Below are 24381 nucleotides of genomic sequence, written 5' to 3' on the forward strand. Positions count from 1 at the left end.
CACGACCCTCCTTTTCCGCCTGCCTTCTTGGTCTCTGCTGCGGGGGGCCAACCTGGACCTTGGGGTCCAGTGTCCTGCCATTAGTCATCTGATACCCGGGCACTAAACCCAACCGGAGGGACAAAACCCACACTGGCCACGGGGTGGAGGAGAGTCGATGTCGGATTTAGGGCGGGGCTGAACCAAGCCCAGGGCCGCGGGGGCCGTGGCTTCAGCACCGCGGAGAGCGCCATCTCCGGGGGCGGGGCTGGCGGGGTGGGGGCGGGGCCTGGGCGGGGCGCGCGAGCCCCCGGCCGGGTCCCGGGGGCGCGCGCGGGGCGCTCTCGCCAGTCCCGCGGGCCGTGCGCGGTGCTGTGCCGCGCCCTGCCAGACACAGGTGCGCCCGCCTAGCCCGAACTCCGCGGCGGCGGCTGCCCTCTCGCCGCGCCTCCGCCTCCTTCGCAGCCGCCGCCTCCTCCGCGCCGCGCTCCGCCCGGATGGCCAGGGCTGTGCCGGAGAATGGCGGAGCGAGAAAGCGGCGGCCTGGGCGGGGGGGCCGCGTCCCCGCCCGCCGCCTCCCCGTTCCTGGGGCTGCACATCGCTTCGCCTCCCAATTTCAGGTGAGAGTCCCCGGCCGCCGCGCGCCTCGCCCTTCAGCGGGGACTGATCCGCATTGGCTGCCCTGCCCGCCCCCCACCCCAGAACCTCGGGAACCCGGGAACGAAAGGGCTGCGTGGGAGTGGGGTCTCTTCCCGGGACAGAGCCCCCCTCAGAAGCCCCGCCAGCCTCAAGTCCGGACTGGTAGCCGTTGCATGTTCACGAGGCTGTTCCCTCCGCCATTCCTGGTCCTAGGCTGGTAGGTCTGCGCTGGAATTGGAGGAGGGGGCTTGGAGGCCTCCTTCTCCCCAACCTCCGGGCTGCGGCAGGGTCTGGGGTCGGGGTTGCGATCCCGGAGCGGGCAGGCAGGCTGCATCTTAGCCTGTGCCCAGTCCGAAGATTTCTGAATAGAGCTGGGAACAGCCTGGAGGGGCGCGGGTCGCAGTTTCCTGGGGCAACGACATTGTTGGTGCTGGGAGGAGGATGTTTGAGCCCCTCCCCGAGCCCTGCCTGGCCAGATGGGCCTACCTGCCAGGCCTGGCGTGGCCGGGCCCCTTTCTGGATTGGGCAGCACCGACCTAGGCAGGTGTGTCTCTCAGGGCAGGCGCTGAAGGCTCAGCCTCAACCAGGGGAATCCTAGGCCCGGCTGCGGGAAGGGAAGTCGGCTCGGCTCGGGAGTAGCCAGGGCCAGCGGGGGTGTCGAGGGGGATCCCTGCTGGGGTAAATACCCAGAACCCTGACCTGAGCTCCTATTCCACCACCCCCACCCCCCAATCTGGTGTTAGGCCCGATGCATTTCAGAGAAGTGAGGGGTGAGTGTTGTGTGGAGGAGGAATAGATGTACCTCCCCCATAATTCTGAACCCTAGTTGGTGGGGAGGAAGAGGCCGAAGTCACTGCTCCCGGCCTAGAGAGGGAGGCTTAGACATACCCCATTGTTTCCCCATCTCGAGAACTGGCGCCTTCCCGTCTCCTGGGGCACCACCCCAGCCAGGCTCCAGCTGGGCTGTGGTGCCAGCCCCTCCTGGGAGCAAGGGGTCACTGGCTCCCAGGTCCTCAGGTGGGCAGAGACCCCTGGGGATCTCTAATGGCATCATCAAACTCAGAAACCTTCCCCGAGGCCCTGAGCTGAGCTGGGAGGACCAGAGGGGGCCAGATGGAGGAGGCCAGGCCTGAAGGCTCCAGGGCTGCAGCTCTCTGATAATGCCTTAGACTGAGGTCTGAGACTCCACCTGGCATGGTGCATGAGGCCTCCATGCAAATACTGCCTCCCCACCTGGAGGCCTCTGCAGTGGAAGCACATGGGGCTTAGAGAGACCTGGGTTCAAATCTTAGCTCCACTACTTTCTAACTGCATGACCCAGGCAGGTTTTTGTCCTCTCTGGGTGCCATCTGTTAAGTGGGCTAATTAATATTGATTCTTGCCTGGAAAGGAGAAAAAGCACATCAGGTCAGTGTTCAACAAGTGTCAGCCCCCACACTAGCAGACAACACTACGGCTTGCTGCTGTCCAGAGTGTCTTCCCAAGGCCCCTCCTTTAACCCTCATAACTGCCCCAAGAGAGGGTAGTGACCTGCCCATTTTATAGATGAGGTGATTGAGATTAACAAAGGCAGGGTGGCTCATCTGGGGACTACAAAATAGTCAGAGGCTAAGGCTACACTGGGACCCAGGTCTGTGCGTGTTCAGTCCACTCTACGTCCCAGCCCTGCCTCTGGCCCAGTGGGCAGCTTTTCTTCCTCGACCTGCTTCCCCAGGTGTCATAGATGCTTTAATGAGAGTTGCTGAGGAAGCAGACACCAGCCAGTGAATGTGTGGCCAGCTCTGCAGCATGTGGGACAAGGGTGGCAGTAGGCCATGAGGTTGAGGTGTGGGCCAGCACTCCAGAACATGGTGGCCTGGCTGCGGAGACAAGGCCAGTGCGTGGGAATAATAAGCGTCAGTGTCTCAGGCCCTGCCGGCCTGCCCCGCTGCTCCCAAAGCCCCCGCTGCCCTTTCTCCTGGCCCGCCTCTCACTGTGCTTGGCCAGGCTCCACTTAACCCTGGGTGGGTAGATAGTGCTTTCTTGTGGCTCTTTGGTGGAGTCATAGATCCAACTGGCCTGGGTTTGAATCCTGGCTGGCCCTTCTTACCTGTGTGCCCTGACACTGGGCACTTAAGCCCTCTGAGCCTCTGAGATGCCAGCACTGGCCCCTGCTCAGGATGGTCCTAAGAATCAGATGAGATAACACGTGTTGAGTGTTTCAAGGGCTGAGGAGAGCCGCCTGTAGGCAGGGCTGTGTGTGTGCACACACACACAGGCGCCTTGACCCCCAGTGCCACTGTCAGCTCCCAGAAAATAAAGGGGGTCTGTACCCAAACTTTGGTATCCCCATTGCTCAGCACGGGATAGTTACTCAATAACAGTGGTAAGCGCTGACATTTGGAAGGCACTCAGTTCGCCCAGGCACCATTCTAAGAGTTTCCTATGTGCAAGAGTATTTACTCCTCCCAATAACTGTATCAACAGAGCGTTGTTATTATCCACACTTGCATGAAGAAACTGAGGCAGAGGGAGGTTAGGTAAGTGGCAGAGCTTGTAAGTGGCAGGCAGTCTGATGTCAGAGCCACCCCAAAAAGAAAGAGCCCTAGAGTATTGGAAGAGCATGTGCGGAGGGGGCGAGCATGTGGACCTGACCTGAAGGGGTGGGAGCATTCGTTTGTTTGTAGTAGGTTAAATACGTGTTAATTTTTGTTCTGATTATAGCTCCAGCTGTTTATAGTGGTTGGTTACCTTTGGGTATGGTATGGGGTGAGGGATTTTTACTTCTTATTTTACATACTTTTTTTTTTTGAGACAGAGTCTCACTCTGTCGCCCAGGCTGGAGGTTGGAGTGCAGTGGCATGATCTAAGCTCACTGCAACCTCTGTATTCTGGGTTCAAGCGGTTCTCCTGCCTCAGCTTCCCAAGTAGCTGGGATTACAGGTGCCCACCACCACGCCCGGCTAATTTTTGTATTTTTAGTAGAGACGGGGTTTCAACATGTTGGCCAGGCTGGTCTTGAACTCCTGACCTCAGGTGATCCACCCATCTCAGCCTCCCAAAGTGCAGGAATTACAGGCTCGAGCCACCACGCCCAGTGTCATACTTTTATATTACAGGTTGAGTATGCCTTATCTGACATGCTTTGGACCAGAAGTGTTTCAGATTTCTAATTTTTTTGGATTTTGGAATATTTGCATATGCATAACGAAATAGCTTGGGGATGGGAACCCAAGTCTAAAAATGAAATTGATTTTTTCTTATATATCTTATACATATAGCCTAAAGGTAATTTTATACAATAGTTTAAATAATTGTGTGCATGAAACAAAGTTTTGATTACAACCTGTCATGTGGAGTCAGGTGTGGAATTTACAGCCTGTGCTGTTATGTTGGTGCTCAAACATTTAGGATTTTGGAGCATTTCAGATTTCAGGTTTTTGGATTAGGGCTGCTCACCTGTATTTGACTTCTTATTTTATAATGAGTATAGGTTACTTCTGTGTCTTACAAAATAATAAAAGAAAATTCAAAATTAAAGTGATACATGTTCATTATAAAGAAAACTCTAGAAAAGAGAATTTAGAAATTTACACAGTGGAGACATTGGCGCTGGGTAGGTGGGACAAAGAGGAGGGGCAGAAGGACAGTTCACGTGGGAGGAACAGCAGAGACAAAGGGGGTTTCATGGGCAAGAAGGGAGCGAGCGGCCTGTCTGGGGTGTGTAGAAGGGGAATCGTGGATCTGAGAGACCTTAGAGACCAGCTCGTCCAACCAGCTCCCTCCCCTTATGAGGAAACAAGAGAGGGTGAGTGGCTCCCCCAAGAGCACACAGCAAATTAGTGGCAAAGCCATAGGCCATGGCTGCCTGGATGGTTGCCATCTGCCCCAGCACCCTGCCTCAGGGATGAGAGATGGGGCCACCGAGAGGCTTCTTCCTTCATTCACTCAACAAACGTTTGCACTTTGCCTAGGTCACCAGGGAAACACTGCAAAGGCCCAGACGTGGGCCTGGCCATCATGCTGTTGCTGTTGTAGAGGGGAGACAGACAGACAGACGGCTTTACAGATGGGCTGGTCGGTGTGATGATGGCTCAGGTCAAGGGACCCAGGCTCAGCGGGTCTGGACAGGCCCCCCAGAGGCAGGGACATTTCAGCTTAGGCCTGGTGGACGCATAAAAATATCACCCAAGGGTGTCACTGGAGTGAAGGGCGGAGACCAGAGCGGGTGGGCAGGGTGCCTGGTGCCCAGTCTGGCAGGAGGGTGGAGAGCAGGATGTGCAGGAACTTGTAGGCCATGTGAGGATGCCGACCTCTTCACCAACAGCCAGAGGAGCTGGCAGGGGGTTAGGAAAGGAATGACAGGGTCAGACAGATCCTCTAGGACAGGGGTGTCCAATCTTTTGGCTTCCCTGGGCCACATGGAAGAAAAATTATCTTGGGCCACACGTAAAATACACTAACACTAACGATAGCTGATGAGCTAAAACACAAAAACATCTCATAATGTTTCAAAAAAGTTTATGAATTTGTGTTGGGCCACATTCAGAGCCGTCCTGGGGCTCACGCACCCATGGGCCATGGGTTAGACAAGCTTGCTCTAGGAGGATCACCTGGCTGCTGGGTAGAGAGCGGCCAGGGGACTAGCCATCCTGCTGGTAAGAAGGAGGGACAGGTTCAGGGTGTGAGGAAGAGTTAGGGGGCAGATTAGCCTGCTTGGTGAGGGATACAGAATAGGGAGTGGGGAGGCAGGAGTCTAGGATGATGCTGGGGCTCCTTGGTGGGTGGGGTGTCCAGTGGGAGATCAGAGGGCGGTGGGCAGGGTGTGAAAATCATGTGGGGGGACCTGCTGAATTTGAGACTGGGGATCATTGGAGGACCCAATTGGAGGATTCATACAGTCAGTCGGTTTTGGGTCTGGAGCTCAGAGGAGAGGATAGGGCTGGGGCCAAAGACCCTGGGAGTCTGGAGGGATGGCCACTGAAGCCTCAGAGAGGACATCACTGCCCAGGGAGACTGAGCAGAGGGCAGGAAGATGGCTGGCCGGTGGCCTGTTCAGCCAACCATGTTTCGGTGGAGGTGGGGAGGTGCTGCTGGAGCTGCCTCATGCCCAGGACCGCCTTGGCCTGGCTCCTCATGGACCTTGGATGTGGAGGCAGAGAGTGTTGACTTGCCTCACACAGCCCGGCAGTGGCCAGGGCAGAATTTCAACCCCAGCTCGCTGATGGCAGAGCTTTAAAGTTCGTCTCTGGATTGCTGGAAATGGGCCACAACACACTTCTAGCTTGGGGCCCCCATGGTTCCCACAAATTGGGTCACAGCCACCATCCACATGTAGTTCTTAATCATTCTATGATGCCATCTTTGTTCCCTGGCCCCACTCTTGTATTCATTCCAAAATAGCAGGAGCGTCTCTGGGTGCTTTGCCTTGTTCCGCCACTGGAGATGCCAGTGGAGAGCTCATGGCTCCTGCTGTCATGTTGCTTGCAGTGCCTCTTTAATAGGCACTGATTTAGCACCTATGGTGTGCAGGGTTTTGGGCTTTGTGCATAGATTGGAGCAAAGGTGGGGAGTCAGTGCCCAGGTGAGTATGATGACCCTGCCCTCAGGAAACTTGCAGCTCTGGGGAGGGCAGGCAGCCCAGCAGCAGACGGGGAGCCCATGCTAGGCTGGCATGACCCAAGATGAAAGTCTGTGAAGGACAGCAAAGGAGAAAAGAGCGCCCCAGATTCTACCCCATCTCACAACTCTGTGTCCACGTGAGTGTTTCTTCCTGTGTGCGATATCATCCTGGGGAGACCACTGGATCATATATGCTGTCTTTTTGCTCATTTTATTAGTTGTCACCTTAATACACAGACTTTATAATGTTGATTCCAAAAGACTGCATCACATTTCATCTGCTGATGGCCACAATGGAACCAGCCCCCTGGTGCTGGGTGACGCAGGTGTTTTCAGTTGTTTGCTGTGATGAGGAATGAACATCCTGTGTGTAACAGTTCTTCTCCAAACAATGTGGGATTGTTTCCTCGAAGCAGTTTCCCAAAAGTCGAACAACTGGATCCCAGAGTTCTTGCAATGTATCAGCATGAAGATGTTTAAACAGATCAAACATGTTATAACCGCAAGTGGGGTTGTCCCTCGGGGCTCATTTCTTTGGTTGGATTCAGTTTTCGTTGGAAATGACCCCCGTATGGAGGTGGTCAGGAAGGGAATTCTGACCCAAAGAACAAACCCAGCCCAACCCTATGTTCACCCAGAGCTGGGTGGTGGGGGTAGAGCGAGGGCCTGAGAGGGATGCTGGGTCTGGCTCATCCCCACCCCACCGTTTCAGCCAGCACCATCTTCCCAGAGGACCTGACATCCTAGCCTAGACTCTGGTGTAGGTGGGGACACAGGAAGTTGATTGGAAAAGTGGACTAACTTAGAGATTTCCAAGGCAAAAATCCAGAGAGCCCTGGGACACCTGTGGTTAATTCATTCAGCATTTGTTAAGTACCTATTAGGCACCACACATGTTGATCAAAACAGATATGATCCCACCCATATGGATTAACTGACTCCAAGGGGAGGCCACCGCGGGCCGCATAACCCAAAGGTAAAATTACAGTGATACGGGACCACAGCCAGGAGGGACTCCGAGAGCCCATAGCAGGGCAGTTTGGCTTGGTCCCAGAGGTCAGAGAAGTCTTGCAGAGGAGACCATGCTACTGCTTTGGGAGCTGCGCTATTGAAGGAGGAGATAAAGGTGGGAGGTGGGGGGAATGAGGGGAAATGATACTGGTTGGAGGGAAAGGAGGCTTTACAGAGCCTTCAGGCCACAGATGAGAATTTGGGCCCCTTCCCCTAAGGACCAGGGGAAGCTATTAAAGGGCTTTGAGCTGGGAAGAGTGACCAGACCAGATTTGTAATTCAGAGGTCAGCTTTGCTGTCATTACCTGGTGGAGAGTGGCTGGTAGAGGAACCAGAGGGAAATGGGGAACCCACTTAGGGTTGAGCAGCCAGTCAACAGGTGTCCTGAGAACTCACTGGGAGCCAGCTTCGTTCTCAGCACTTAGAGGGCTGCAAAGAGGCAGGCTGGATCCCTGGACCACACGTGCCCTCTGTCACAAGAGAGGCTTGTGGGGCATTGTGGCCAGGACCCAAGGTCAATCAGCTGGCATCCTTACCTCCTCACCACAGCACAGCCAGGAACACAAAGGCCCAAGAATGACATCCGAACAGCCAATGCCTGGCTCAGATTCGGCCTTGCTCAGCTAAAGCCTCAGCACTTTACCACTTAACCTTTGCTTTACATACACTTCTAACTCAGCCTACTACGGAGCTGAAATAGTCCGTTAGAAAGGGCAGGACTGCAGTTGGTGGAAATGTGACCCGGCAAGGCAGGGGAAAAGGGCCTGAAATCAACATCAGAACACAAAAGGCATGTTTGTTCAGGGCCATTTAGAAAAGTGCAGCTCAGGGTGGGGTGGGAGCAGGAGCTGGTATGGCCAGAACAGTGAGGAGCTGGCGGGGCCAAAAGCAAGGACTGAGGCAGCAGAGTAGGAGGGATCAGGTGAATGCAGGAACAGGGCCTCAGGTAGAAAGGTCAGGGCGGTCTCCAGAGACCAAACTCACAGCTCAGAGCCACCAAACGTTAATATGGATGACGTCTCAAGGATCACAGCATCCAGGATAGACAAGCAGGTCTGATGGGTGGGCAGGGGCTGCTTCTACAGGAGACTGCTGAAACTTCCAGACCCAGAGGTGAGGGAGGCCGGCCTGCGGAGGGCCGTAGGATTCAGTTTGGAGGCCTCCTGGTGCTAAGGCTGCCATGAGCAGGGTGGATCAGGCGGGACAGGAGGGAACTGCCCTCTTTTCCCCTTCTTCCCCTCCCTTCTCCCCTCCATCTTTTCCTCCCTCCTCCTTTCCCTCCTTCCTTCCCCACATTGACCTTCCATGAGCCTTCAGGGACCAAGTGTCTGTTTAGCCTTCTCTCCATAAAGGGACCCCCCAGGGTTTTAGCTGGGAGGCCAGAACATCTGGTGCCTGGAAAAGAGGAAAGGGCAGAGTCTTGGATGGGGGGTGACTTGCACAGGGTACTCTTTGACCAATCAGTCCCCCTTGATCCTTGGTAGTGACCTCCTACTCACACAAACTCCATTCTGCTAACCCTCACCAGCCCTCTGAGGTGGGTGGGCAGGGATTGGTGGCTTCATCCTGTATGTGGGAAACTGAAGCATAAGGCACCTTTATGTCTAAGCCTTAGTGTTCCTCATCTGTAAAATGGGAAAAATGGAACAAACCCTCTCCCAAGGTTGTTGCAATGAGGATTCAGAGAGATGCATGGCATAAATGTTGGGGCCAGGATGGGGCAGCTTCAACGTGAAAGAGTCAGGATTTATTTCAGGCCTCCTGCTTCCAAGCCTGATATGGTGATCATTCTTCCATCCTGCCTTACTTATGAGAGGCACCTAAAAAGTCAGACAAAGCATCCCCCTTAACCCACCCCAGTAGAGCCAGGGATCAGGCATAGGCTCTCTGACCCCCAGCCCAGTATTCTTTCTAGCATTGCCCAATTAAAGCCCAGTGCCCTCAGCTGTACAGGAAGAATGCTGCTGTCCTTGCCCCACCCAGACCTATTGTCCAAGGAAGTGGGAATATCAGGTGATGTTGAGGGTGTAGAAGTGAACTGAGAAGCCTCTAACCCAGGTCTAAGCCAGACCCTGCAGGCCCTGCTCCAGCCTGCAGTTCGAGAGGAGCAGGTGGAGGCAGAGGCTGTCCTGTGACAGACATCTAGCAGGCTCATGCTGAGGACTCAGTGTATGCAGGATGAACTCGCCAGCTCTGCCCTCCAGGAGCAAGGGGAGGAAGGGGTCTTGATCACCTGCTGGGTACAGTATAGGGTCATCAATCAGGGTGCTGGATACAGGCCCCATCCACCTTTGGAGCAGCCAGGGGGTGGGAAGTGGGTGTTTCTGAGGGAGGGCTGGCCCTGTCTGCTGCACACACTACTGTACATCCAGGCAGATGGTGACATCAGCCACATGCAAGGGCTGGGAGGGCTTCCTGGAGGAATGAGCTTAACTGAGCACTCTTCCAACAAGCATGGTTTGAGAGTCTGCCACGTGCTCCCTCTGAGCACTGGGTTTGGCACTGGGGAGACACAGTGCCCACGCGGACTACGCATGGAGCTGGAGGCCTTGCCTGCAGGCACAGGAACCTGCTGCTAGTGGAGAGCCTTGAGGGTTCCAAGTGGGGCGGGAGGGATGATGGCATTTCTGGCAGTTTTGCCTGATAGTGGCAGGTGGAGTGGGATGGTGCAGGCATAGGGAGACTGAGGCTGACAGGCCAGTGGGGACATCTGGGAGGGCAGAGGCAGGAGCTGGACTAGGGCTTGGCAGTGAGGAAGCGGAGCCATGTGTGAGGAGACACAGATGTGTGCAGGGGGGCTGGGCACCATGGCTCACGCCTGCAATCCCAGCACTTTGGGAAGCCGAGGCGAGCAGATCACCTGAGGTCAGGAGTTCAAGACTAGCCTGGCCAACATGGTGAAACCCTGTCTCTACTAAAAATACAAAAATTAACCAGGCGTGGTGATGCACACCTGCAATCCCAGCTACTCAAGAGGCTGAGGCAGGAGAATCACTTGAACCCAGGTGACAGAGGCTGCGGTGAGCCAAGATCATGTCATTGCTCTCCAGCCTGGGTGACAGAGCGAAAGGCCGTCTCAAAAAGAAAAAAAAAAAAAATATATATATATATATATATATATATATATATGTGCATATATATATATATATGTGCAGAGGTCACTGGCAGAGCAGGGGCATTTCAGGGCACCTCTGGGTCAGCGGTCCTGCAGCTCTCCCATGCCATCTGAGTCCCAGGGGCTCCCTTTTGCACCACTGGCCTTCTCGGTGACCATCTGGGCAACCAGTGTGAATTGAACACTTACTTGATGCTGGCCACTGGGTTCTTGTCCCTGAGCCAGAGATGCCACCCTGCCCTGGCCGGACGGAGGAGGGCTGCTCTGGCTTCTGGGCCAGGCCCTCCTCCCCACTTCCACCCCAGCTGGCCAGCCACACCCTCCCCATGGCCTGGGGAACCACCACCCTTGGGCTGCAGGTCAGACGTGACCCTACAGGGCACCTTGTCCATCCAGCCCCCATTCCCCACCCCTCTGTGCAGTGCCCTCCAGGGGCCTCCAGGTTCTGTTTATGTCACTCCAAAGGGAGAGGAAGCTCATTACCACACAGCAGCCCTTCCAGCTCTGCTCTAAGGGCCCAAACACCAGCCTGCCCTTAGCTGTGGCTCTGGTGCCTCCTGCTTCCATAGGCCCTGCCTTCCTGGGTCCTGAAGGCTCAAGCCCTGGCTGCAGAAGGAGGCAGCCCAGATCAAACCCAGTTTGGATGCAGCCTGGGCCCACAGAAGCCTCTCTGATGAGGTCGGGGGGCTGAGCCTATGGCAGTGCAAACCGAGTGTTCATTCTTGGGGTGTTTGGGGGGAAGCCCCCCTTCATCTCCCACCTGGCACCCTGACTGGGGCACTGGCCCTTTAAAGCCAACCAAGGGCTGGCTTTTGGGGGGAAACATCCTAGATTTCTGCCATCTACTTACAAGCCTGGGCCAGGGAGGGGGGGCAACTCAGCCCCCGACAGGGGCATTGGAAGGGCAGGTGGAGCCAGTGGCATTGATTGCAGTAACCTGATCCCGTGAGGGAGGCGGCCACAGCAGCAGCAGCGCAAGGGCCAGGCCAGCCGGGAGGAAGGTGCCTGCAGCTGAGGGCTGCGCTGGGAAGAGCTGGGGCTGGGACCCGGGTCGGCAGCTGCAGCCTCCTCTCCCGGCCTGTCTGTTTTTAATGAGCTCCCCAGGCTTCTGCAGCAGGCAGGACGCAGAAAGACAGGCCCAAGCGGTGGAGGCCAGAGGCCCCCAGCCCTGCCTTGAGCCCTGGCCCCCCCACCCTTCCGGGCATGAGAGGGCAGCCCTGGGGCCCCGCAGCCCCCCGGCCGGGCAGGGCTCTCCATGCAGCTGGTGCTGAAGATGGATTCGAGCCCAGACAATGACAGCTGGTTGGAGGATCAATGGGAGCGCTGGTAGGGGCTACCGGGGCTGGCGGGAGTGGAGACCGAGTTGGGGTGAGCTCCATCGAGCTCAGGGTCTCTGGTCTGAATGAGGCGAGTGGCAGGGAGTCTGGGCCTCCTAGGTTCCCCTGGGGGCTAAGCCACCATCTCTCCTGGGTGACCTTGAACTAGTGGGTTTCCCTTGCTCTGTGCCTCAATTTCTTGGACTTATTTGGGAAAAGGCTCATACATTCTCCCCAACTTCCCAAATGTTCTACCCCCCCACCACCCCCCCAGCAAGCCAGGCAGAGTGCCCAGGACTAGAGGTGAGCAAGAGACAGGCTGCCTTGCAGTGGCTGGCCCAGCCCTGCATTCTGAGGTGGGGACTCAGGGCTGGCCTAGGGAGAGGGGTCTTCTAGTGGAGCTGGTTAGTATTCTGGTGCCCTGGTGCTCTGAGCTGTCTCCCGAGGTTGTAACACCTCTGGTCCCACCTGGGGCTTCTCCTGACCCCATCTGTGCAGCCTTCTGTTCAGGGTCCTTACACTGGGTAAGGAGATGATGTTGTGGTTGAAGAGATGAGACCACCAAGTGCACAGCATGAGGCTGGAGTCCTTTCTGGAATAGGCTGAAACTACCCACACTGACACCAGATTTTCCTTCGCTTGTTCCCTGGGCTCAAGGGGCATGAGTCTTCCTGAGCTGGGGCGTGGGGCACTCCTCTGAGGCTGCTGCCGGCGCCTCGGGTCTTGCTACTGCAGGGATTGCACTGGGAGCTCCCCTACTCCAGGCTGCTCTTCTCAAGTCCACATTCTCCATGGTGAACTGGCCTTGGCACCTGCCTTGACCCTGGGAGGAGGCTCTGACCAGTTGGGCCTTCTAAGCACTGCCTGCTGGTTGGCAACAGAATGACAGCTCCCAGGGAGGAGCCAGAGTGACCTGGAGCCTCCTCTTCCACTGCCACCCTAGGAGGACTGCCTTTTGGCACAAGCCCCTCGCTCTTTCCCTGCCTGCTGACCACCCCCTGCATTGATAGAGATGAACCCCAAATCCTGTCCTCTGGGGGCTGTGTTTGGCCTTCAAGAGGCTGCACCCTGGTAGAGGTAACAGGGAGATGTGAGCAGGCACAGCAGTGCCCCTGAGTTGTAACTTTGGCTTCCTGTCCCCACCAGGCTCACCCACGACATCAGCCTGGAGGAGTTTGAGGATGAAGACCTCTCGGAGATCACTGATGAGTGTGGCATCAGCTTACAGTGCAAAGACACCCTGTCCTTACGGGTAAGGGCAAGCTCCCAGGAGCTCCTGAGTGGGGTGGCAGGAAGGCTAGGGACAGGGGTAAGGGTATCCCCATAGTGACAAAGGGGGTTTCAGGTCTGTGCTGGCACCCTCATGAAATGAAATGATGTGCAAGAAACATAGGTATACTGCTTGGCACGTCTTGAGTGTACAATCAGAATTTTATTTTGTATTATTATTATTATTACTGCTGTCGGGGACTAAGACAGGAAGTAGCTCCTTCAACTGCCCACAAGATGGGAGGGGCCAGGAAGTCTTGAGACCTAGGGCAGTAACAATTAGGACCAGACTTAAGGGAGACTCAGGGCTACCCCTGAATCCTTTTGGGAGCAGCCCTGGCAGAGGGCCTGAGGCAGACAGGGTGGAGTCTGGTGGAATCTGCAGTGCTTTAGGGCAGGAAGAAACAGCCAAGGCACCCCTGGAATAGCTCCTGTGGCTGCTGGCTGCTATTACACCAGACAGATGGCACCACGCGGCCTCCCAGACCCTCTCTGGCCCATAGTCCTAAAGGCCCCCACTGAGGGGTTTGCCCAGCATTGCTGCTGGTTTGGGCCCCTTGGCTTTGTCATAGGGAAGATGGCTGTCTCCTGTCCCTAAAGATCTGAATGCTGCCAGGAGGTCCCCAGCACCTGGGTAACTGGGGTCAGATGGGGATCCCAACTATGTCTTTTCAGAACAGGAAGAAGGGGCCGGCTTGCCAGGAAATGGAGGACAGAGCACAGGGCTAGGTTTTAGAGCCCAGAGCTCCTCTGAGCCCCCAAGAGGGCGGGTAGCCAGATACGGTGTCAGGAGAGTGGTTACCATAGGAGCGTGAGGTGTGCCTTGGGGAGGGAGTGCCTGTCTCTGTGTTGACCTCCTGCTACTCCCAGAGACTCAGTAAGCTCTGCAAGAGGAAACCAAGGGGTGAGGATAATCCCCTAGTCCCCAGTACCCCAACCTTCCACTCTCTGGCCAGGCCAGGAAGAGGCAGAGGCCTCTAGATTTGGGGAATGGTCTCAGGGCCCTGACTTAGCTTCTCAGAGGTCAGGCACCTGTTCTGGACTCTCACCCTGCCCTCTCCCCCAACTGCACGAGCAGAGCCTTGGAGAGGGTTGCCTCCGAGCTAGGCAGGGGCCCCAGGCACTACTGGCCAGAGGTGTGCCCCTAAGGGGCCTCAGACAAGCTCCAGCGGGCTTCACACACGTTCCAGTGAATACTCAGCTCTCTCGGAGGCTGGGAGGCAGTAGTGTTATCCCCACTCAACTGATGAGGGGGCCTGAAGGATCAGGGGATCTGTCCAAGGTGCCAGGGAGTTGGCGGCAGAACTGGAGTTAGATGGGGCTCTGCATCCTCAAGGCAGGCTCGTGGAGGACCGATCTAGGGCTGGAGGGGCCCCGGGCCGGCTGGCTTAGGGCGCGGCTGCCACCGCCTTGGTTCCCGGCCCCCGCTCGCCCCTCCCCCTCGGCGTCTCCTTCCCATCCCTCTCAGGTCTCCAACGTTCCTTGCTTCGCTGAGCCTCAGTTTTTCCAGTTTTCCTCAAGACCCCTTCAAATACTATTTCCCCAACCCCCATCCCTTGCCCACCCCACCCCGAACTCCTTGGCGACCACTGAGTCCCCATAGCAACAGCGGTGACTTCACTCTGGGCTCGGCTTACAACCCCGGTGAGGTCACCGGCTGTTGCCAGGGGAACGGGAGGGCGCAAGGAGTCCGGGGTGGGGACTGTGGGGAGGTGCTGGCCGTCAGAGGCACGGCTGGATCGGGGAGGCGGCGGCCTCGCCCTTCCTCGCGGCGGACGGGCGAGAGCGCCCCAGTCTCCGGCGGCCCCTGCTCGGCTCCCCTCGTGCCCCCTTCGCGCCGCAGAATGGACTCGCCCGGGCGGGGGGCGGTGCAAGCGGCCTCGGCCCCGCCCCGGCCCCGCCCCCTGACGCCCCTCCGCGCGCTGTGCAGCCCCCGCGCGCCGGGCTGCTCTCTGCGGGCGGCGGCGGCGCGGGGAGCCGGTTGCAGGCCGAGATGCTGCAGATGGACCTGATCGACGCGACGGGGGACACTCCCGGGGCCGAGGACGACGAGGAGGACGACGACGAGGAGCGCGCGGCCCGGCGACCGGGAGCGGGGCCGCCCAAGGCCGAGTCCGGCCAGGAGCCGGCGTCCCGCGGCCAGGGCCAGAGCCAAGGCCAGAGCCAGGGCCCAGGCAGCGGGGACACGTACCGGCCCAAGCGGCCCACCACGCTCAACCTCTTTCCGCAGGTGCCGCGGTCTCAGGTGAGGCGCCAACGTGGGGGGCGGCGCCCTGGGCCGCCGCGGAGATGTGAGGGGGAGCGCAGAGGGGCTGCAGCGGGAAGGGGCACCCACGGGTCCAGTGCCTGGGGACAGCGCCTGCATAGGGGCCGCGGTGGCTCGCTCCCGGTGTTGGGATCCGAGGAGCGGGCAGAACCATCCTTACGAAGAGGGGGCTGAGTCCAGCTGGCCGGGCTTGGAGCCTTGAGGCGGGATTGAAGGAGGGAAGGACTGGGGTTAGGAGAGGAGTAGGGAATTAAGAGAATGAGGCTTTGAGGGGTTCGAAGGGTTTGGAGCCTGGGACTTCAGGCTGTGACAGGGTTTCTCCTTTAGGATATGGGGCTCCTGGTGAAAGTGGAGCAGGAGCAGGGCCTGGAGAAAAGGGCATCTGAAATGGTCATCGTGGGGGAGGCCATGGGAGATCGTGGCGAGGTGGGGATGGGAAGCTCAGGGGCCACAGCCAGTTTAAGATCTGGGCAGCTGCGAATTCCCAGAAGGCAGGGGAGAGAAATGGGAGATGGAGCTGCTTGGCTAAGTTGGGGACCTAGGGCCCCTGGGAGGGTGGCTGGATGCCAAGGAGAGTTGAATAGGGTTGGGGGAGCTGGCTGTGGCCCTTTGTCTTCCAGGCCCATCGGGAGCGGTGCAGGCAAGGAGCTCCTGGGAGGTGGGGCGGCTGGGGCTGCGGGGAAAGGCTTGGTCCCTTTCCCAGGATCCTGTGAATGGCTTTTGGCAGCCCGGCTCAGGAACGTGAGGGCTTGGGAGAGAGCTCCCAGGGGAGGGAGCCTCCGTGGAGTGGAGGGAGCCCCGTGTGGGCATTGTGGGGAGGGGTCCCAGGGCTGAGAATGTAGAATGGGCAGCCCAGGAGATCCAGGAAGGAGGGCTGCTGACAACTGCATCTGTCACTCCTCAGTCTCATGCCACTGTGGTGGGGGGTGCAGGAAAACTCTGTTATGGATTTGTCACTGGGATGATTCATCCTGGTCCCCCAGGCCAGCTGCTAGGGAGACCCTTCCTTGTGCTTTTTCCAGGCTCTACCAGAAGGTCCTCACCCCTTCTAGGCCATAACTTCCCAAGCTCCAGAGCAGAGAGTCACCTGTCTCTGACTTGGGCTGGATTTGAGCATTTTCCAAGTAACCCTCAGTACCTGGGACTGGGGGTCTGACTGTGTCTCCAGAGAGCTCCTGCTTCTCTTCTCCCCTGCCTCCTCCCCCTCTTGCCACCACACACATTGGCCATCACCACCTTTGTTAAGGCTGATAAGAGCATCTCCCTGAGGGTTGGCCAGCTTCCCTGAGCAAGGCGGAGGGCCATCCAGAGCCGGCAAGCCTGGCTGTGACTTGCCACCCTTCCTGCCTGCTCCAGAGGAGAGTTACGAGTGAGGCCTTTGACAGTGGAGGCGGGGTGGACACAGCAAATGGCCCTAGGGATGGCCTGAGGGGGCAGGGCCGGGGCCTCCCTGTGCCGGGCACTGTTGACCACTTCCATCACAAGAGCCTTTTGTTCCCTGCACAGGACACACTGAATAATAATTCTCTGGGCAAAAAGCACAGTTGGCAGGATCGGGTGTCTCGATCATCCTCACCCCTGAAGACAGGTAAGTCAGGACCCTCTTCCTTACCTGGACCTCCACCTGCCCTGACTCAGTCCCCACTACAGAGAGCAAACCCTACAGTCTCCAAAGGGCTGAGTAGAGGTGAACTGCCCACCCACATCCCTGCACGAGCCCATCCAGGGGCTGAGATCAGTGGTGACATGAGTGAGTTGACTGGCCCCAGAGCCTGCGAAGGGCCTGTTGCCCAGGGAGGCTTTGTCTTGGTTTCTGTGTCACCAAGCTGAGAGTGGCAGGTGCAGGTAGCTGGGAGTTGGGAGAGAGCCCCTGCCTTCATGACCTGCCTGCTCTCCAGGGGAGCAGACACCACCGCATGAACACATCTGCCTGAGCGATGAGCTGCCCCCCCAGAGCAGCCCCGCCCCCACCACAGATCGAGGCACCTCCACCGACAGCCCTTGCCGCCGCAGCACAGCCACCCAGATGGCACCTCCGGGTGGTCCCCCTGCTGCCCCGCCTGGGGGTCGGGGCCACTCGCATCGAGACCGAATCCACTACCAGGCCGATGTGCGACTAGAGGCCACTGAGGAGATCTACCTGACCCCAGTGCAGAGGCCCCCAGACCCTGCAGAGCCCACCTCCGCCTTCCTGCCGCCCACTGAGAGCCGGATGTCGGTCAGCTCCGATCCAGACCCTGCCGCCTACCCCTCCACGGCAGGGCGGCCGCACCCCTCCATCAGTGAAGAGGAAGAGGGCTTCGACTGCCTGTCGTCCCCAGAGCGGGCTGAGCCCCCAGGCGGAGGGTGGCGGGGGAGCCTGGGGGAGCCGCCGCCACCTCCACGGGCCTCTCTGAGCTCGGACACCAGCGCCCTGTCCTACGACTCTGTCAAGTACACGCTGGTGGTAGATGAGCATGCACAGCTGGAGCTGGTGAGCCTGCGGCCGTGCTTCGGAGACTACAGTGACGAGAGTGACTCTGCCACCGTCTACGACAACTGTGCCTCCGTCTCCTCGCCCTATGAGTCGGCCATCGGAGAGGAATATGAGGAGGCCCCCCGGCCCCAGCCCCCTGCCTGCCTCTCCGAGGACTCCACGCCTGATGAACCTGACGTCCATTTCTCCAAGAAATTCCTGAACGTCTTCATGAGTGGCCGCTCCCGCTCCTCCAGTGAGTCAGCAAGGGGAAGCAGTGGGGGGGGGGGGTCCCTAGCGGGGACAGAGCCAAAATGCAAAGTGTTCTGGGAGGCGACCCCAGGCCCCATCTGGTTAGGACTGAGGCTTCTACCTGCCCCGCTAAACCTGGATCAGAGCTGCGACCCCCCATCCAGCCACACCCCCTCACCTGCAGGTGCTGAGTCCTTCGGGCTGTTCTCCTGCATCATCAACGGGGAGGAGCAGGAGCAGACCCACCGGGCCATATTCAGGTGAGAGCCATGGGCTGGCTGGGCCTAGCCAGGCAGCAGTTTGGGCCACACACCACCCTCTACTTGTCACCCCTACATGGCCTCAGCCTAACCCCTGCCATCAGCATTCATTTATCCACTCAGCCCTGGGAGGACAGTGTCCACTCTCTAGGGACTCAAGAGTATGGTGACAAAGAGGATGGCTACAGTGAGGGATCCCAGAACTGTGCACCTAGTCTGGCCAGGGGCAGGGCACCCAGGAGGGTGACCAGGAGGATGCCTGCCCACACCCCACCTGACCCTTCTCTAGACAAAAGCCTGCGCTTCCCACAGCCTCTCCATTTTAGAGGGGGCCCTGCCCACACCCTCCCTTGGCCTGTGTTTCCTCAATGGCAGATGCATGTCTGCTTGACCTTGCTCTCCCCTGGGGTTAGTACTGCAACAGGCACACAGGATGCTTTTGCAAATGTTTACTGAAATAATGATGCTGCTGTGGCTCCCAGACCCCAGAGTAGGCCTGGCTGGACAGGGCTTGGTGCCGAATTTCTCACCTGTCCTTGCTGGGGACAGGTTTGTGCCTCGACACGAAGACGAACTTGAGCTGGAAGTGGATGACCCTCTGCTAGTGGAGCTCCAGGCTGAAGACTACTGGTACGAGGCCTACAACATGCGCACTGGTGCCCGGGGTGTCTTTCCTGCCTATTACGCCATCGAGGTCACCAAGGAGCCCGAGCACATGGCAGGTAGTGTTCCCTCCCTGGCCTGTGCCCCCAGCCACCACATCTGTCTGCCCCAACTTGCTGCTGGGTGAACGTGTACTCCAGATCTCAGCCAGCCAGGTGGGGGGCTGAGTGGAAGTGATTTTAGGTCCTTTTCACGATCAAGCAAAGTGAGGCCCGGCCAAGTTGGGCAGCCAGGGATTGTGGCAGCCTCTGTGGGCTCTGCCATTCCCCGTGCCTCACCCGCCCTCCTTCACTTGGCTGCTCAGCTCCCTCCTGCTCTTTCTGCCCCTCCTCAATTCACGCTTGCTTTCCAGCCCTGGCCAAAAACAGTGACTGGGTGGACCAGTTCCGGGTGAAGTTCCTGGGCTCAGTCCAGGTTCCCTATCACAAGGGCAATGACGTCCTCTGTGCTGCTATGCAAAAGGTACCTGAGCCCTCTCCCTTCTCCTCCCTTGGATGGGTCCCTGGGGCAGAGGGACGCAGGTGTCTAGAGGCAGTAAAGGGCTCAGGCCCTGGGACAGGAGGGATCAGCAGAGGAACAGACAGCAGCTGACGTGGCTCCATTCGTCACCTGTAGATTGCCACCACCCGCCGGCTCACCGTGCACTTTAACCCGCCCTCCAGCTGTGTCCTGGAGATCAGCGTGCGGGGTGTGAAGATAGGCGTGAAGGCCGATGACTCCCAGGAGGCCAAGGTGACTTCTTCCAACCCAGCCCCTTCCTTCCATGGCCCCAAGCTCTCCCCCAAGACTTGCGATGAAGAGGCCATCTCCTGTCACCCTCACTGCAGGCCAGGTGACCGCCCTCTTGCTTCTTTTCTCCCTCCTGTAGGGGAATAAATGTAGCCACTTTTTCCAGTTAAAAAACATCTCTTTCTGCGGTTATCATCCAAAGAACAACAAGTAAGTGGGGGTGGGATGGCAGTGGAGGAGGCACGGGTGGTCTGCAGCCTTGAGGTGGGTGGGTGTGGGCCGAGCCCCCGTCCCAGCACAGACAGACCTGTCCCTGCAGGTACTTTGGGTTCATCACCAAGCACCCCGCCGACCACCGGTTTGCCTGCCACGTCTTTGTGTCTGAAGACTCCACCAAAGCCCTGGCAGAGTCCGTGGGGTACGTGTACATCCTGCTGAGCACCCAGCCCGAGGGAGCACGCCCAATCCCAGGCCCTGGGGCTGCTTCCTGGTGCTCAGCTTTGCCCCTCGGTTTCCCCCGCAGCTCTGGAGAACTATCTCCGGACCCCAGTGCAGGTGGCCTGGAGGGAGGGTGGCGCGGCAGGGTGAGCCTGAGGAGCAGCTTCCAAGCTTGGTAGCTGTTGGGCCATGTCTTCAACTGACATCTTACTGGGAAACACGATGGCAATTCTGTACAGAACAGAGCCAAGTGGCCCCAGCCAGAGGAACCAGAGCTGCACATGGGCCCCAAGGCTCCAGTGGGAAAACCCTGGGTCGGGATCCTGTTCCTCCCTTGCCAGTGGCGATCTGAGCCATCTGTGTGTCCCCTGGCTTCTAGGAGAGCATTCCAGCAGTTCTACAAGCAGTTTGTGGAGTACACCTGCCCCACAGAAGATATCTACCTGGAGTAGCTGTGCAGCCCCGCCCTCTGCGTCCCCCAGCCCTCAGGCCAGTGCCAGGACAGCTGGCTGCTGACAGGATGTGGCACTGCTTGAGGAGGGGCACCTGCCACCGCCAGAGGACAAGGAAGTGGGGGCCGCTGGCCCAGGGTAGGGGACGGTGGGGCAATGGGGAGAGGCAAATGCAGTTTATTGTAATATATGGGATTAGATTCATCTATGGAGGGCAGAGTGGGCTGCCTGGGGATTGGGAGGGACAGGGCTTGGGGAGCAGGTCTCTGGCAGAGAAGGATGTCCGTTCCAGGAGCACACGGCCCTGCCCCATCCTGGGCCTTACCTTCCCTGCCAGGGCTCGGGCGCTGTGGCTCCTGCCTTCATGAAGCCCGTGTCCTGCCTTGATGAAGGCTGTGCCACCTGCAAGTGCCCGCCCTGCCCCTGCCCCAACCCCCACCGAAGAGCCCTGAGCTCAGGCTGAGCCCAGCCACCTCCCAAGGACTTTCCAGTGAGGAAATGGCAACACGTGGAGGTGAAGTCCCTGTTCTCAGCTCCGTCATCTGCGGGGCTTCTGGGTGGCTCCTGCCACTGACCTCATCGGCATGCTGGCCTGTGGCAGGCCTAGGACCTCAGGCGGGGAGGAGGAGCTGCCGTAAGGCCCTGTCCCAGCAGAAGAGGGAGGCTTCCTGACTGACACAGGCCAGCCCCATCTTGGTCCTGTCACCCTGGCCCCAACTATTAAAGTGCCATTTCCTGTCTGGACTGCAGTGGATGTATCTGCGTGGACCCCTCCCGTCCCCGTCTCGCTCCCAGCCCAGGAAAGCCAAGCCTTTGTCACACATGGTATCTTTATGAGGGCCTTGGGTCATAGGTGTGCATCATAGTAATACTCGGCAAGGTCGGGCCCGTCCCGCTTGCGCTGCTGGGCCCTAGACAGGAGGGGTCGAGGCCCTCGCGGCCTTGGGTGCTTGGGGAGGATGCCATAGTCTAAAGAGAGAAAAGAGGGCATGGGTGGTAGGGGGCAGCTGGCTCTGATGGAACTGAAGTCACCGTTGAACAGATGTGGTTTGGGATGACAAGCCCCTGAAGGCTGGACTTGGGGCACCTCTTAGGGGTGTCTCCACTGTCAGGGATGGGTAGGGGAAGGGGACAAGAGAGATACTACCATCCACCAGGCCGGAAAGTGGCTGCGAGAGTTCCAGAGGGGCGGAAAATGCCTCAGGAACAGACCGCTGAGACCTGTGGGAGATGTCGGGGTGCTCAGCCCTGGCCCAGAAGGCCACCGCCACCTCCTTGTGAATGGGGGGATGGCTCAGTGTGGGGGCACTTGGCAAGCCCTCGAACGCCCAGGGTACCAGGGCCAGCCCCACTCCAGAGAGGGGAGGGGCAGCACCTCCACCATCCAGCCCAAGTGCCCTGCCCTCTGTGCCCCAGGAGTCACCTCAGAGGCTGGGAGCGAAGCAGTGCCACTGCCAGGATGAGGTGGAGGAAGAGGCTGAGCCCAGCCCGGGGGTGCAGAGCCCCCAGCATGGCGAGAACCATCTCCTACACGGGTCCTGGCTCCTGTCGTCCCTATGCTGGCAGGACGGAACCCGTTGCCAGCTCCCAGGGCCACCTCACAAAGGGCCTTCATTCCAAGCCTGCGTCAGCACTTGCCCTGGGGCAGGGCCAGCAATCTTCCCCGAGGCTTGTTTTTGTTCTTATTGATGCTGTTGGCTAATAGGTGCCAAACCCGATCTTGTTCTAGTGTTGCTGCCCAAGGAATAAGAGCACACACTGTGGAGTCAGATCTCAGTTGAGGTCCTGACCTTGCCTCTTACTAGCCGGACAAGTCACTTCATCTCTGTGTGCCGGAGTTTCCTCATCTGTGATGTAGTCCATTACACACCCTACAGACATAGGCCCTCCGAAGAGGGCAGGGGATCCTCACCACCCAGAGCCCCAGCCATTCCTACAGCACCCCCCCCCCCCCCCCCCACTGGCATGGCAGGAGGTCCGAGCAGGTCCCGCCAGCTGAGGAGCCCAGAGTGGCTCTCTCAGCCCTGCCTGTCTCAGGGTCTACGTGAGAGGGAGTGTGCAGGCTCCCTGTGTCCCCAGCTCAGGGCCTTTCCCTCTCCGCTCCCTGCAGCTTACAGCGGCCTGAGGCTGGATGGAGGGCTTCCAGACATATGGTGGCAGAGCTCTGGACCTGCCCCTCAAGTGCAGGCTTCAGGAGGGCAGGGAGGGCTTTGTTCACTGGAATCTGCAGCCCTGGACCCCTGGTAGGCGCCCAGTGAGCCTGTACAGCTCGGCCCTGCACTGGACACCGTCCCCTCGCAGGCCTGGGCTCAGCTGCAGGTGCCACCAGAAGGCCTCTGGCTGGCTCCTGGTTCTCCACTCAGCAGCCAGGCTCAGCCCATTTATACCTGCAGTGCGAACCTGGCTCACCAGAACCATGGCAAGCCTTCAAAACAAAATCCCTGGCCCCACCCCAGATCTGTAGTATCAGAACCTGAGGGCCGAGCCCAGGGCTCTGGAGCTTTGGTAATCCAGTTGCTTGAGATGGCCAACCTGCCGGCTGGCCCAGCCGCTGTCCTCTGACAGCTGAGGGGCCCAGGGAGGGAAGTCCCTTGTTTCCAACCCTGGCTCCTCCAGTGGCCTCATTCATGCTCCTGGTCCTGAGTACCCGAGGCTGACAAGTTCTGGCGGTTCCTTCAGACCCGTCACCCCCTGCATGTTGTTCCCGCACTCACTTCCCAGTGGCCACCTCCCTTTATAAGTCCTGGAGACAACAACGTCTCCACGAGCCTGCCTCAGCATCCTGTGCCCACCAAGGCTTGCCCTGCCAGGAACCTGGAGTTCTGTCCACTCTGTCTAACCCCAAAGCCCCTCGTCCTTCTTGCTCCTCGTCTCCTAGACACCACCCTCTTCCTCCACGCCAGTCCCCAAGACTAGCTGGGGTTACCCTTAATCTCCCTATGTCTGCTGCCACTGCCATTGCCCCTCCCACTGCTACAGACCGCTGCCTCCAATGTCACGGCCCCCATTCTTCCACCTCTGCCCACCAAAGCATCCTCCACCAGGCTGCTGGAATATTTACAAACACAGACCCCTCCCCGCCTACCATAGACCAGGTCCAAGTTTCTCCCCTGGATATGTGATGCTATGTTCAGTTTGGCCCTGACCTTCCCCTCCAGCGTCCAGCTCCCACCTCCCATGGCTCCACAGAGCTGTGACCCTGGGCACACAGCGGCCCCTTGCAGGCTGTCTACCGAAAAACCGGACAGTTCTACTGGTTTCAAGCCTGCCTGAGTCAAGGCTTGGCCAATGGAGCCCAATGAAACCCTTCACCTCTGTCACCACTGCAGGTAGGCAGTTGCCATTACGGGGGCACCCCCAAGCTAGACCCCGCTCTGGACATGCCACCTCCTGCCAAGTCCCCAGTGTGGTGCCTGCATCCACATGGCTGTTTCCTCCGTTGGTGAGAGGCGGAGGGCAGGGGACTGTGCTTCACTGCTGGTTTCTGATGGCCAGGCATGTGCCCAGAAACGCCTGTTCCACTAAGCTGGAGACCATGGGAGCCCAGGCAGCCCCTTCCCCTGCCTGTGGGTGAGGACCTGGGGGGCGCTCCTCAGAGGGCCCTGGGGAAAGCAGTGTGTCTTGGAGGAGCTGAGGCATGGAGGACCAAGGTATAGATGGAGCCCTCTCTGTGGGTTTGAAACTCTAGCATGAGAGGCTGGCTCTTCACAGGGCCAGTGGCTGAGGACAGGCTAAGTTCAGGGAGAAGACCAGCCTGCGGCCCACCCTGTCCAGGCCCTCCCCCATAGCAGCTTGCATGGCTCCAGGTGGACCCGGCCTCTGGAGCCTACAGGGCAAGCATGGGGAAACCCGAGCTCATACCCCCTGAACTGGCCCCAGCTTCCTCCCCGAGCCTGTCCAGCTCCCACTCCCTCCCCAGTGCTGGCCAGTGCCTGA

General features: G+C 58.6%; 2 protein-coding genes across 4 annotated transcripts; one reads left to right on the plus strand and one right to left on the minus strand.

Moving 5' to 3' along the window:
- The first annotated feature begins 299 nt into the window (after positions 1 to 299).
- MAPK8IP1 (mitogen-activated protein kinase 8 interacting protein 1) lies at positions 300 to 21189 on the plus strand. 3 transcript variants are annotated; one of them, XM_034932452.3, is made up of 12 exons: positions 300 to 599; positions 12808 to 12913; positions 14861 to 15175; positions 16703 to 16784; positions 17095 to 17907; positions 18088 to 18163; positions 18713 to 18885; positions 19179 to 19288; positions 19442 to 19558; positions 19695 to 19765; positions 19875 to 19973; positions 20373 to 21189. In XM_034932452.3, exons 1-12 carry the CDS (start codon positions 499 to 501, stop codon positions 20443 to 20445), a joined length of 2136 nt encoding a protein of 711 aa, XP_034788343.1. In that variant the 5' UTR covers positions 300 to 498; the 3' UTR covers positions 20446 to 21189. The 3 variants fall into 3 exon arrangements, with proteins under 3 accessions (XP_034788343.1, XP_034788345.1, XP_034788344.1); XM_034932454.2 differs by lacking the exon at positions 300 to 599 and adding an exon at positions 777 to 835; XM_034932453.3 differs by lacking the exon at positions 300 to 599 and adding an exon at positions 11367 to 11671.
- A 68-nt stretch (positions 21190 to 21257) lies between these two features.
- Positions 21258 to 24281, minus strand: FREY1 (Frey regulator of sperm-oocyte fusion 1). Its single transcript, XM_003808236.5, has 3 exons — positions 21869 to 24281; positions 21593 to 21666; positions 21258 to 21414 (listed from the first exon to the last, which is right to left on the minus strand). Exons 1-3 carry the CDS (start codon positions 21967 to 21969, stop codon positions 21293 to 21295), a joined length of 297 nt encoding a protein of 98 aa, XP_003808284.1. The 5' UTR covers positions 21970 to 24281; the 3' UTR covers positions 21258 to 21292.
- Positions 24282 to 24381: the final 100 nt, after the last annotated feature.

Source organism: Pan paniscus, chromosome 9 (genome assembly GCF_029289425.2).
Source record: "Pan paniscus chromosome 9, NHGRI_mPanPan1-v2.0_pri, whole genome shotgun sequence".
Taxonomy (NCBI): Eukaryota; Metazoa; Chordata; class Mammalia; order Primates; family Hominidae; genus Pan; species Pan paniscus.